Source organism: Haliaeetus albicilla, chromosome Z (genome assembly GCF_947461875.1).
Source record: "Haliaeetus albicilla chromosome Z, bHalAlb1.1, whole genome shotgun sequence".
NCBI lineage: Eukaryota > Metazoa > Chordata > Aves > Accipitriformes > Accipitridae > Haliaeetus > Haliaeetus albicilla.
In genome coordinates, this window is record NC_091516.1 from 31,618,406 (window position 1) to 31,631,878 (window position 13,473).

The 13,473-nt window shown below is 42.0% G+C and overlaps 1 protein-coding gene across 5 annotated transcripts in view; it reads right to left on the reverse strand.

Annotated features, from left to right (window-relative positions):
* KIF27 (kinesin family member 27) overlaps nt 1-13,473 on the reverse strand; it is a 32,671-nt gene that overhangs the window by 16,114 nt on the left and 3,084 nt on the right. For 4 of the 5 annotated variants that reach the window (XR_011323460.1, XM_069777551.1, XM_069777549.1 and 1 more), the window contains exons 3-5: nt 12,138-12,338; nt 9,849-10,807; nt 358-501 (exon numbers count right to left, since the gene is read on the reverse strand). Coding sequence is in view for 4 of the 5 variants with exons in the window: in XM_069777551.1 (XP_069633652.1) it covers nt 358-501; nt 9,849-10,807; nt 12,138-12,338 (1,304 nt within the window). In the remaining variant the exon portion in view is untranslated. The remainder of the gene's footprint in view (nt 1-357; nt 502-9,848; nt 10,808-12,137; nt 12,339-13,473) is intronic. The other variant, XM_069777550.1, reaches the window with a different exon arrangement.

Below are 13,473 nucleotides of genomic sequence, written 5' to 3' on the forward strand. Positions count from 1 at the left end.
TTAGCAATAATATGCATCTGGGGAGGTGTATTATTGCTAATAATACTCTGGAGAGGGATGTGTGTTATGCTTTAGGAAGCATGGAGAGGGTGAATGATTCACCTCATGTTATACAGGAAGGCCATGGCACAGCTAGGCTGATACACAAACTTCAGGAATCACACTATTGTGCTTCATCCACTAGATGAACTCAAGTCATTAAGTGATACAGCTCTAATTCAAACAAAATGCCCATAGGATTGACAGGCAGTTATGTCCAAAAAAGTCCTGAGACCTGTCTTGATATAATGAATAAATTCACACAGTGGAAGGATGGTTCAATATAGATATATGTAATGTGTACCAGAGGAAAAATACCTGTAATCTATGTGTTTCTTGAGCTTCCTTTAAAGATTCCAGTTGTTCTTCATTTTCCTGTAGTAATGTCTTTATCTGATTCTGCAGTATCTGCAGTTCATGATCCTTCTGGCTAAATACTTCTTCATCCATAACTAGAGCCTGCTAGATAATAAAAGAAAAGTTCAGCTGGGGAAAAGGGGACATTATTATTCTTACAGTTGGAAAATGAAAAAAAAAAACCAAAACCAAACAACCCCAAACCTCAGTTGTTGTTAAAAGATGTGGTCAGAACTGCAAAGTTTTGAGGTATGTATGGAAAATTGTCTAAGTGGTTATCTGTGGTTTCTACCAGTTATTTCTTCACTTCTGTTTCATCTATTGATTTTCTTCTGACAAGTTTCTTTCTTCCAAAGTAGATCATGTACCCATAACCAAAGCTACTTTACTGAAGTAGATATCTAAATCCAATTATTCTCTTTAGGGTACTGTGAGATGCAGCCACAAGATCGCAGCATCAACCATAAGAATAATACACTTCTCAAATGAAAAAATAAGGACAGCTGTCCTCATTCTGCAACTTGTATAACAGCCTAAAGATTAAAGAAACCATAAGAATGCTTCCTCAGATGTTCTTGTGGATAAATAACCCAATACTGATTGAAGGAGACTTCCAAATGTTGTTACTCTTCCAGAAGGCCTTTAGAAACCAAATACAAAGTATGGAAACATCACATCTTATTGTTCTAAAACTGGATCCTTCCGTGCAACTAGCTTACCTACATCTTTCTTCCAAAAAAAAGACACCTCTTAACAGCTTTTAAGAATGCACTCAAGAACCTGATGTCTCTTTAGAGAATAGAACTTCTTCCAAAGTCTAGGTACCAATGCAAATGTTTCTACTAAACATTGTTGACAAGAGTATCCTGTCCCACACTGGTGCTATATCATTACGCAGAGTTGAGCCAACTACAGAAAAAAAGAAGCTTGCACAGATGTTAGCATGGTGACAAAGTGGGGCAAGATGAAGTGATAGAAAATTAAGTAGCATATTGTCCATATTGTATTAAACATACATAACTAAAATCAGAATATATTTGCTCACTTGTATTGGGTGTAGGTGTCAAGGGTTTGGTGGGGGTAACTGCAGGGGTTGTGGCTGTGAGAAGAGACCAGGGTTTCCCTATGCTGGACACAGCTAGTTCCAGGTGACTCCAGTGGACCGACCACAGGGAACAGCTGAGCCCCTTAGCCAAGGTGGTGGTGCCTCTGGGATAATATATTTAAGAAAGGGCACAAAGTGCCAGACAGGAAGAAGGGGAGGGAACCAAAAGAGTAAGAAAGAGCAGAGGGAACACCAGGAGGAGAAGGAGGAGGTGCTCCACAGTGGAGCAGCAGATACCCACACTGCAGCCTGGGGAGGACCTTCGTGGGAGCAGATGGATATTCCTGGAAGAACTGCTGCCCATGCAGAGCCCATGCCGAATCAGAGGAATGGTGCAAGGATTAAAGAGCAGCAGAGACAAACTGCTATGTACCAACCATAAACTACCCCACCATGTCCCTGCACCACTCAGCAATGACCACAACAAGTATGGAGTGAAGGAGTGAAGATAAGCCCGGAACAGGGAGGGAGGAAAGGTGCTGTTTCAGTGTTTGTCTTTTGGTTCCCTACTACCCAAATGAGTAATTTTATTTGTTTTTAATTGGCAATAAATGAAATAATTTTTCCCCGATTCAAGACTGTTTTTTAATTGGTAAGCAATTTCCCTGTCTTTATCTCAACCCACAAGACTTCTCATTCCTATTCTTCCTATTTTCTCTCCCGGAGTCCTGCTGATGGAGGGGTGAATGAGTGGCTGGGTGGGAGTTTGGCTGTTAGCTATGGGTAACCCACTATGCCAGTATTTTTGTTCTGTGCAAGACAGCATTATCCAGGCAATCATAGGTGTTAGCAAAGAAATATGTATGTACACACAAAAGCAGGCCCACTATTAGCTATTAAATCTCTTCATAGAGCCTGTACTGTCTTGTTAATTTTAGCCTCTCCATAACCATCTCCTCCTGGCTGTGGATGGCATACTCATCTGGGGCAATTTAAGTTTAAATTCAGCTCTTACACTGTTTTGAACCTGGGAAATAGAGTTTAAAATATGGTACAGAAGAAAATCAAGAAGTAAGAAAAAAAGCTGTGATTTAGATTGACTGAGAACAAAGAAAAGACAGAATTTATATATGCAATTGCCTGGTAACATTCTACAGGCTTATCACAGTTTGGTATGCAAATTGAAAATGGGTTGATATTATAAAATTCTAACTTGTTGGAGCACTGTCTCCTTCTACTACAAGACAGACTCAGATTAGTTTTTCTGAGCTGTTCATCTTACATCAGAACTTTGCTCAGTTTCAAACTAATGTATAGGTATTTCAAGTTACAAAATTAATTTTCACTTGAGGTTCTGTTTATTGTACACTATCTGCATTATTTTGGATGTTTCGTTATTCATAGTCAACATTTTAACTCAGTACATTCAAAATATGCACTTCCTAAATGTATAAGGGGATGTTCCCAAAAAGAATTATTTATTTGATCATTGTCAGTTCTGTGAGTAGACCTTACCCTTCTTGAGAAGGCTGAGAGCTCTTCTCCCCATAGGTCATTGTCTAGCACTATTATCTGCTGTCTCAGAAAGAGCTAATCAGAGCTACCGGCATGACAGGATCCTCATGGGATATCTGCCTGCTAAGAATCCCGTACCTTGTTTTAAATTTTCACCTCAACTAGAAAACTGTAAAGAAGTATGATGCTACCAAAAAGCAGAAAGTTGATATATAACACAAAGGCAAATGTTAGAAAAGTGATGAGACAGAGAAATCTGTAAATAGTTTAGAAACTCAGTTAGCTAAAGGCATGATAATGAAAAGGAAATGCAGGAGTTCTTGGCGAGAACATTCCTGAAGAAATACAGGTTAGGAAATTACTTAATAGATGAGGTATCTGCAACTTCATAGTATTAGATAGACTAGTATACTATATACATAGTATTAGATAATATTAGATGTAAGTTGCAGAACTTAGCCCATGGGTTATCTGTAAGTACACCGATATCTGAAAATATCTGCATTGTAGTTATATCTGTAATGCTTCTGACAGACTAATTTATTTGCAAGATTCACAATTTCTGCATTTACGGACAACTGAAAGTAGTTGTTGTGAGTTATCCCCCGTCGGCAGCTAAGCACACACAGCTGCTCGCTCACTTCCCAACACACCCCCCCGCCCAACCCCAGTGGGACGGGGAAAAGCAAAGGAAGAGTAAAACCAAGAAAACTTGTGGGTCTAGATGGAAATCATTCAGTAAGTGAAGGCAAAGTGGAAGAAGAGAGAAAGAAAACAAGACAAGTAATGCAAAGGCAATTAATGCAAAACCAATCACTCACCACCTCCCACAGTAGACTGATGCCCAGCCAGCCCCTGAGAAAAGACAGCTAATGTACCTAAGCCCTCTTCCTCTCCCTTTTTATTGCTGAGCATGTCATATGGTGTGAAATATCTCTGGTTGGTTTGGGTCATCTGCCTGGTTGTGGCCCTCCCCCCTGGCTGCACCTCCCAGTCTATTCACTGTGGGGTGGCAGAGGGAGAAACAGAGACAGCCTTGATACTGTGCAGACACTGTTCAACAAGACCTAAAACATTGGTGTGTTATCAGCATTGTATTGGTCACAAATCTAAACCACAGCACCCTGTGAACTGCTATGATTAAAATTAACTCCATCCCAGCCAGGCCCAGTACAATCTCCACTCCATATTCCATACCATTTATGTCATGCTCAAGTCCCACACCATCCAATACAACCTCATTAACCATCCCTCCCTTCTTGTCCTTTGATTTATAGACAGATATCATTCCTTTAGTCTATGGGCCATTCCTGTAAAATATCTGTAAAATGTTCCTAAAATGTCCACTGAGTTCCTTTAGTCCATGACTTGGGTTCTGTCTGTTATGGTGGTCACTCAGGGCAGGAGAGGCATGTTGTGTTGAGTTACTGGACATCAAACCAGCGCAGGCTGGGTCACTGCTGCCCTTGCCTGGGTTTTTGCAAGGCTTGTTCTCTGTTGGTTTAGGTGATTCCTACTGTAGTACTTCCTAAAATATACAACTCAAATCATAGGTTATTTTCCCCCAAGGCTAACTCTTTTGAGGTACGCATCAGATTTCCCATCCTCCCACATCACCCCCCAAGTGTATCTGGGTCCTTGAGCAAAAGCAGTCCCCAACACAGGTTTACCCTTTCCTGAGGGAGGAACAACCCATGCTGTCTTTTCTAAGCAGCTCTCTACATGCACTACAGGGACCTTATCTCCTACAATACACAGGGGTTTTGTTTGAGCAGGTCCAGGTCAGTTTGTTAATCCTCTGGTATTAATTAGCCAAGTGGCTTCTGCTAAATTTGCCTCTTACTGCCAAAATGTCCCAGTGCCCATTGCTTTCAGTATAGTCTTCAACAGTCCATTGTATTGTTCAGTCCTTCTGGAGGCTGGTGCACGATAGGGAATGTGATACACCCGATCAATGCCAGATTTCTTCATCAGGTGCTTATGAGATTGTTTCAGAAATGAGTCCCGTTGTCTGACTCAATGCTTCCTGGGGTGCCATGTCACCACAGAACTTGCTTTTCAAGGCCCAGGACAGTGTTTCAGGCAGTGGTATGGGTACCATACTGTCCACTTTTCTTGTTCCGGAATATATAAGGCCAGCTGGATGGCTTGCACTTCCGCACATTGACTCAATTCACCTTTCCCTCCAGCAGTTTCTGCAACTTGTCATGTGGGACTCCGCACAGCAGTTTTCCACCTCCAGTGGTTCTCACGATATGACAGGACCCATCAGTAAACAGAGCATATTGTTTCTTATTTTCTGGTAACGGAAGCTGAGCTTCAGAATGAACTATTTCTGAAGCATCTTGAACCCCTTCATTTGCTGCTAGTATCTCCTTCTCAGTTGGAGTGTAGTGAGCCTCAGATCCTCTATACCCACAGCTCCAAAACCCTAGAGGTTGACCTTGGATGTCTCCAGGTGTTTTCTGCGAGAGGCTCCAGCTGAGGCCATGCTCCCTGGTGTCAGCATAAAGCACACTTCTTACACTTGGTCCTGTCTGGACTGGCCCAAGGGCTACCGCACAAACAATTTCCTGACTGATCTGTTAAAATGTTTATCACTGCTTGGGGACCCAGTTGAAATAGTTCTTCTTTGAGGTCACTCAATAGAGAGGACTTACAAGCTGACCATAACCTGGAATATCCATTCTCCAGAATCCCACAATGCCTAGGAATGCCTGGGTTTCCTTTTTTTTAACTACTGGGGACATGGCTGTTATCTCATTGATCACATCTGCTAGGACATGATGACGCCCATCTTGCCATTTTATTCCCCAAGACTAGATTTCTTGTAAAGGTCCCTTGACCTTGTTTTGTTTTATGACAAAACCAGCTTTCAGAAGAATCTGGATTTTCTTTTCCCTTTCTTAAACACTTCCTCAGCTGTGTTGCCCCACACAGTGATGTCATCAATGCATTGCAAGCTTTCCAGGGCTTTGCCCTGTTCCAGTGCAGTCTGGATCAGTCCATGGCAAATGGTAGGGCTGTGCTTCCACCCCTCTGTGGCAGTTGATGCCAGATTGGACACCCTTCCACATCAAAGCTAACTGTGGCCTGCACTTTGCTGAAAAAGGGATTGAGAAAAAGGTATTGGCAATACCAGTTATGGCATATCACTTGGCTGCCTTTGACTCCAGTTCATACTGGAGTTCTAGCATGTCCAGTATGGCAGCACTTAATGGTGGCATGACTTCATGCAGGCCATGATAGTTCACTGTAAACTCTCTATCAGACTTTTGCACTGGCCATATGGGACTATTAAAGGGCAAGTGAGTCTTGCTAATCACTCATTGGCTCTGGAGTTGATGAATCAGCTCCTGGATGGGAATGAGGGACTCTCACTTGGGACAATATTGACGCCAGTGTACCATCATGGTAGCAATTGGCTCTTGCTGTTCTGCAACACATAGCAACCCCACAACAGAAGGATCATCCCAGAGGCCAGGCAAGGTAGACAGCTGTTTAATCTTCTCTGAACCTGCAGTGGCTACATCAAAGGCCCAATGGTACCTCTTTGGATCCTTGAAGTACCCTCTTTTGAGAGAGTCAATGGCAAGGATATATGGGGCCTCTGGACTGCTGACAATAGGATGCTTCTGCCACTTGTTTCATGTTAGGCTCACCTCAGACAATGATTGGGATCCCTCTGTCACTCCAGAAATCCAGATGTGTTCTGCCCCCTTGCATCCTGATGGCGTTAGGGTACACTGCACACTGTTGTCCACCAAAATCAAAGTAAAACCAATTGTCCATTTCCTCCGCTTGGACGGAGGGAGGCCCCCCCCATTCCCAATCAGAGCATTCATTACCTGACTCCTGTAATTGCAAACCAGAAGTCTTTACACCATGAAAGAAGTCCATCTCTCTCTCTCTTGCCCAGGCTGTGCTACAAGGACTATTCACAGGTGTGATCCTACTACAGACCAGCATGGTCCTTCCATGGTAGAAGGCGTGGGGTTCAAACCCACAAGGACATAAGTCCGTTGGATCACTATCAGCGAGAGGGGTCCTCAGACCATCTACTGCATCTCGGGAACAGACTTCCAGGACCAAGGTAGGTGCACCTTCCCTATCCTCCCCACAGTCATGCAGATAGAAGCACAGGGTGGCACATGGCATTTTCCCATGGATCCCTTTCCTTTGATCAGAGAAAGGCGACTCATGGTAGCTGACATGCTGGCCTCCAGGGGCAAGGGGGGAGAGAGATTATCCACATTCTCTTCAAGATGCCGGACCTTGTGGAACAGTCTTTCCACAGCTGAGATATAAGCCCACAGCAGGGAGGGGGAATAGAGATTCTCTTTGAATTGCCAGAGCTGGGCGACCAGTCTGTACAAAGCTAGTGCTTCGATGTCAGCCCAATCTGTCATTGCTAGGTTGCTGTCTCGTGACATCAGTGCACTCTGTATAGACTTCTGCCACACAGATCATGTGCACTGTATGTCTTTTGGATCTTTGGGGGCCTGATTATCGTCCATGTCACTGTAGACCACCTTCACCACCACTAATTACCTCAGACACTGGATACCTTCTTCTGTGGCAGTCCACTTGCCTCACTGGATTACAGTATCTTCTTTAGGAGGGTACCTTATCTTCATGCTCAGCAAGAGCCACCTCTGGAGGCTGCAAGTGGCTGCCCCTTTTCCGATCCCTCTGTCAGTCCCACAGTCCCTAGCAATGGATCCCACGTGCTGTGCTTCCCTACCTTCTAGTTCCACACTGTTAGCCCCACTATCCCAGCACTGGAGCAACCAGGTAGCAATTCACTCATTTTACTGACAGACAAAATCTTTCCGCCTATCTTGCAGCTTGGTCACGGATAGGGACCAGGTAGTTTTCGCCTCTTACAATTTCTGTCTCTCTCCTCCCCTGTCCTGCTGCAGAATAGGCTGCCCTTCCGATTCTTCCTCTCTCCCACTCTCAAGAGGAGCTGCTTCTTCTCTTACTAACTGAGCTGACCTTTGCTTCCACTGTTTCTTTTTGACTACAGGAGCAACTATTAACAGTTGAGGGTTTGGTCTCTGGTTTAGTGTCCGTTTGTGTGGCCTCAGAGCAACAGACCTTCTCCATGCCCATTTGTGGGCTCTTAGATCGCAAACCCCTCTTGCACCTCTGAGGGCACTGGACAGTGGCTTGATAGGCATGGGCCAGGTCCCAACACAGATTTAGAAGTCACTGTGTTTCACCTCCCCTCCTTCAAATGATGTATTAGTTTGACAGGTTTACAAGCCTGTTCAGGCATGAAATCCCAAGCCATCAGAGGCAATAGTGGCCCTACGCACCTGTCCAACTCCTTCATACTCCCTGCTACCCCAGGGATCAATCGCCTTGGAGCACGTTCCTGTGTGGCATCCCCAATTAGCTGTTTAACTTTATGAATAATAATCAAAATCAGGATCACAACACACAGCAGTATGAACCATCTGATTGCACAAGGTTATCGAAGGAACTGAAAAGCCATTACATCAAGGCTATAAAAACCTGTCCTGGAGGAGAGGAAGGGATAGGTGCCATTCTTTCCTCTCTCTAGAAAATGTCTCTCAGAGGAGAAAAGGGGAAAGGTATAGTTGCTGGTTTTGTCCATGAGATGGTTCTTGGAGTACTGGGACACCTGCAGTGAAGACCCACATACCAGACTAAGCTGAAGGCCAGTGGTTTCATCATAGCTCTCCCAAGCAAAGGAAAACAAAGTGATAAACAACACACTAACCAGCAAAATCTGAAAACAGTCATTAATGATTCTTGGAGTCTGTTGTACAGCTATAAAGGAATCAAGCATCGGAATATTTGAGGAAACACATGAATCGGCACCCAAAGCAAATATGCCAGCTTCATGACCTGCAACAGCCACTCAAGTAACAACTGAACTAAACAGGTGTAACAGCTAGAAGTTTAATCTAGCACACTCTAATCAAATCTGTTACTATCTTGAAGGCCTTGAGCTGCATGTTGGACTCCAAAAAGGACTGTTGTGGGCTAAGCACAGTAGGCAGCTAAGCACACGCAGCCCTACTTACTTCCCCCCGCCAACTCCAGTGGGATGGGGGAAGAGCAAAGGAAGAGTAAAACCAAGAAAACTTGTGGGTCAAGATAGAAATTGTTCAGTAAGTGAAGTGGAAGAAGAAGGAAAGAAAAGAAAACAAAACAAATGATGCAAAGGCAATCACTCACCACCTCCCAAGGCTGACTGATGCCCAGCCACTTCCCAGGCAAAATATGGCTAACCTCCCTAAACCTCCTCCTCTCCCTTTTTGTTGCTGAGCATGATGTGATATGGCATGAAATACCATTTTGGTTAATTCAGGTCATCTGTTTGGGGGTGTGTGTGTCCCCCGAATCTTTTGTGCACCCCCCAATCTATTCATTGGGTGGCGGAGGGAGAAACAGACAGCCCTGATGCTGCGCAGACACTGTTCAGCAAGACCTAAAACATTGCTGTGTTATTAGCATTGTACTGGCCGCAAATCTAAACAACAGCATCCTATGAGCTGCTATGAAGAAAATTAACTCTGTTCTAGCTAGACCTAGCACACTAGCATAGCTAAAACCAAAAATCTAACAGGTAAAACAGCTCAGCCTCATGGAACCATCTTGAAACCGAGTAGCCAAAATATAACATTACTTTACTTATCTCTATCAAGATTAAGATGACTGTCTATTCAATCATCCACTAAAATAAAGCTATGTCCCAGGGATTAGACAAACAATATTATACAATATTGTGAATTAAATTTAAATTGTCAAATTAAGTACAGGTAACTGTAACAGTTTTACGTCTTTCAAAATGGAATTCAATTTTTAGCAGACTGTTCTTTCACATAGTTATTTAAATAATAAACTTATAATTAAATACCTGGCATTTCTTTAGTTCCCTCTTTAGCTGAAGAATTGTGATGTGATGTGGCTCTTGGCTGGTCCCAGTCCCTGTGTCAGTTTCCTGCATGGTGAGAGCTTCCTTCCTTACTTCCTGTACCATAGTGATCCAGCTCTGCAACCTGTCCCTCTGACTTCTTTTTAAGGTAACATCATCATTCAAATCAACCAGAAATGGGAAGGCTTCATCTATACAATTTCTATAACTGAAACACTGAACCTGAAGCCGTGTGAGCTGTTCCTCAAGTGAGGTGATACGAGTTCTTTCTTGATTTAACTCATGTGAACACTGATTACTGACTTGCTGGTTCTGCAAAGCTTCTCGAAGCAATCTGATTTCAAGTTCCATTTCATCAATTCGGTCTTGATCAGGGTTGTAATTTACAACTGGTTTATTTCTAATGTTTTTGGCTCTGTTGGCATATTTGAGGGAATTTAAAGATTCATCAAAGTCTGATGAGGATGGACTTATACATGTTATCATGACAGTCTTGGCATTTCCTCCAAGGGAGTCTTTCAGAATACGAGTGATTTTAGCATCCCTGTATGGAATATGTACACTTTTCCTTTTTGGGTCTCCAAGAGCACTGATGACATTTCCCAAGGCCAACAGACCACTATTGATCTGAATTGATTCTTTGAAGCGTTCACCAGTATTTCCAGTCTTTGTCACCCTCTCTGATCCTGCCAAATCCACAAAATGAAACTTTGAAGCAATCATCTGGACTGATTTCCAAGATGAATCCTGTGCAGCATCAGTATTTCTTTGAGACTCTGCAGACTGTTTCTGACAAATACTGATGGTAAAAATGGCGTGAGATCGACTGGAGTGCTCATTCATTTGTGTTGTGCCTGTGTGACGAGCTGCATTGCCACTTTCCAACAGGCTTATCACTTCATCTGCACATTCTACTTGGAATTCCTTAGCACCGACAATCACTTCAAACACCAAACCAAAGCAAGTAAGAATAATTGGATTAATTCTAAACTCTTCAGCAAAAGTTTACAGCAATTAGGAATAGTCAAACTATAAACACATATTAGAGAAACATACAAGCCTGCATTATTATGAGGTCATAGCATATAGCTATAGAAAAATAAGACATCAATATGTGAAAAGCATGAGGTACAACATATCTGAAACCTGCAGATATTTAATATATGGGTGTCTTGTGTCATAGCATTTGAAACAATACCTTAAACGCAATACACAGCTTTACTCATTTACACATTACCATATGCAATATGCAATCTAGTGCTATCTAGAAAAACGATGAGCAAAGTCAACTCAAAACATACTTTGCCAGTTTAAAAAAAAAAAAAAGACAAAAAAAAAAAGTTTGTAGCAGAAATGATTCCTAGCCTACGGCAAGAACAGAATCTCTATTCTATATAGCTCAGGTAGTTGGGCCTTTTGTACAAGTATCTCTTAGTAATCTAGTAATGTGGAAGTGTACTTCTACCAAGCATAGTTTTTGTCCTTTGTTTTAATGAAGGATGGAAAATGTTCTAGCACAGTCTACTGATGCTGACTCGAACTGTACTGAAGAAGTGAAATAGTTCAAAAAATATTGTGGGATCCTTATGAAGCAATGATATTGTCCAAAAGACTTGTGCTAAATTAGTGCCTTCTTCCAGCTACAGACAAAAAAACCCATGCCAGCTCAATACAATGGTATATTAATATTAGAGCAAACATAACAATTTGAATATAAAAAATAAAGAAAAAAAAAACCCTGAAACAGCTTATACAGTTTCAGAATAAAATACCTCTACTGTGGATTCTTCTAGCATTTTCATGTGGAGGACAGGAGAACTATAGGATGTGTTAATTTCTAAGCCTCCAAAAAGTATCAGATGCTACTCTTAATGAAATGTTCTCTTCCACTCATTTCATAGTGAAAGGGGGGCAGATATTTACAGTATAAGTGGCTTAACGATTATAATTTTGAAGGGAGAAGCAAAGGTTTAACCTTAAAATACTTATTCAAGTGAATAATCACACATTATTGTGTTCCTGGACAGAATTTGCGGAAGCAATAAGTGTATTTCTACTTTATCATTTGTTGCCATTTCTGATGTAACATCTGTATCGTTCACAGGCATCTAAACTCGAAACTGCTTCAAATCAGCTAAACTGAGTTTATATTCTGAAAATTTAACTTTTTTTCTAGTGTTAGTAATGAATAAGCTCTTTCAAGAGAAGGCAAGAATAACTTGGGCACACAACTGAAACACAACACACCAAATTTTAGAGCTGAAATCCTACCTGTATTTCCCTTTTCATCTTCTCGGATATGTAATTCTTTTACAGAGGTCTCCAACTCCAGTAAGTCCCGAAGTTCTTCCTTGTAAACCTCTATATAAGATACTTTCACATGGAAGTCAATGTTACGGTTTTCAGAAATATGCTGAAATAATTCCTGAATAGCCCGTGGGATTATGCCCTTTTCATCCTCAGCAACTGATGCTAAAATATAAGCAAAGATGTCACAGAAACTTGCAGTCATCCTGCCGCATAAATTACAAAGAATGAAGATTGAGAGAAGTCTGTGAGATTTGCTACTCAATATACTAAGGAATCCGAAGACCTCAGTGTTCCCAAGGACTTTTGTAAATATTTGTTTTTCTGGGGTTCAGAATATTTGTTTGTATCCATTAATAGGATTCAAAGTTAAGTTCTAAATTACATAATGTTATAATGACAAAAGTTACGAACGCTATGGATTCTGCTTTGAATCGATACTCCTCACAGTGTAGGTTTCTTCTTTATTCCTACTCATTATGGTTGGCAATGACATTGCAAGGGTTGGAAACTGTAAACTCCACTTAAATACAGCAACGACCATTAGTAACTTGGTGACACAAGATTTATGACCAACGTTTACAGTAATTTCCTATTTTTTCAAAGTAGATATGGAACACTAATGCCAAACTCTGTTTTTATTTTTTTAACATTCAGCATAGGACAATGCTTCCATAAATAACTTGTGTTCTTTATTAAAGAATATGGAAACCGCTTGACTATAGAGGATATCAAGAATCTTTTTTACCAAAAATATAAAGGGTTGCTCACACCTAACTATGAATTCAGTAAATACATGTATAAACCTAAAATTGTTGAGCTTTGAACAGCCTTAGATTGTGACATCCACTACCTAAAGAATCTGGCTAGCAATGGTACTGACAAAAACATTAAATAACTGTAGAGGAAAGACAAGTGAAGTTGTAACAGTAAGCAGAATTAAGAGGCCAGTTGTATGACATTCAACAAGGCCAAGTGCCGGGTCCTGCACTTGGGTCACAACAACCCCATACAGCACTACAGGCTTGGGGAAGAGTGGCTGCAAAGCTGCCTGGCAGAAAAAGACCTGGGGGTGCTGGTTGACAGCCGGCTGAATATGAGCCAGCAGTGTGCCCAGGTGCCCAAGAAGGCCAATGGCATCCTGGCCTGTATCAGAAATAGTGTGGCCAGCAGGACGAGGGAAGTGATCGTCACCCTGTGGCACTGGTGAGGCCGCACCTCGAATAGCATGTTCAGTTTTGGGCCCCTCACTACAGGAAAGACATTGAGGTGCTGGAGCGTGTCCAGAGAAGGGCAACGA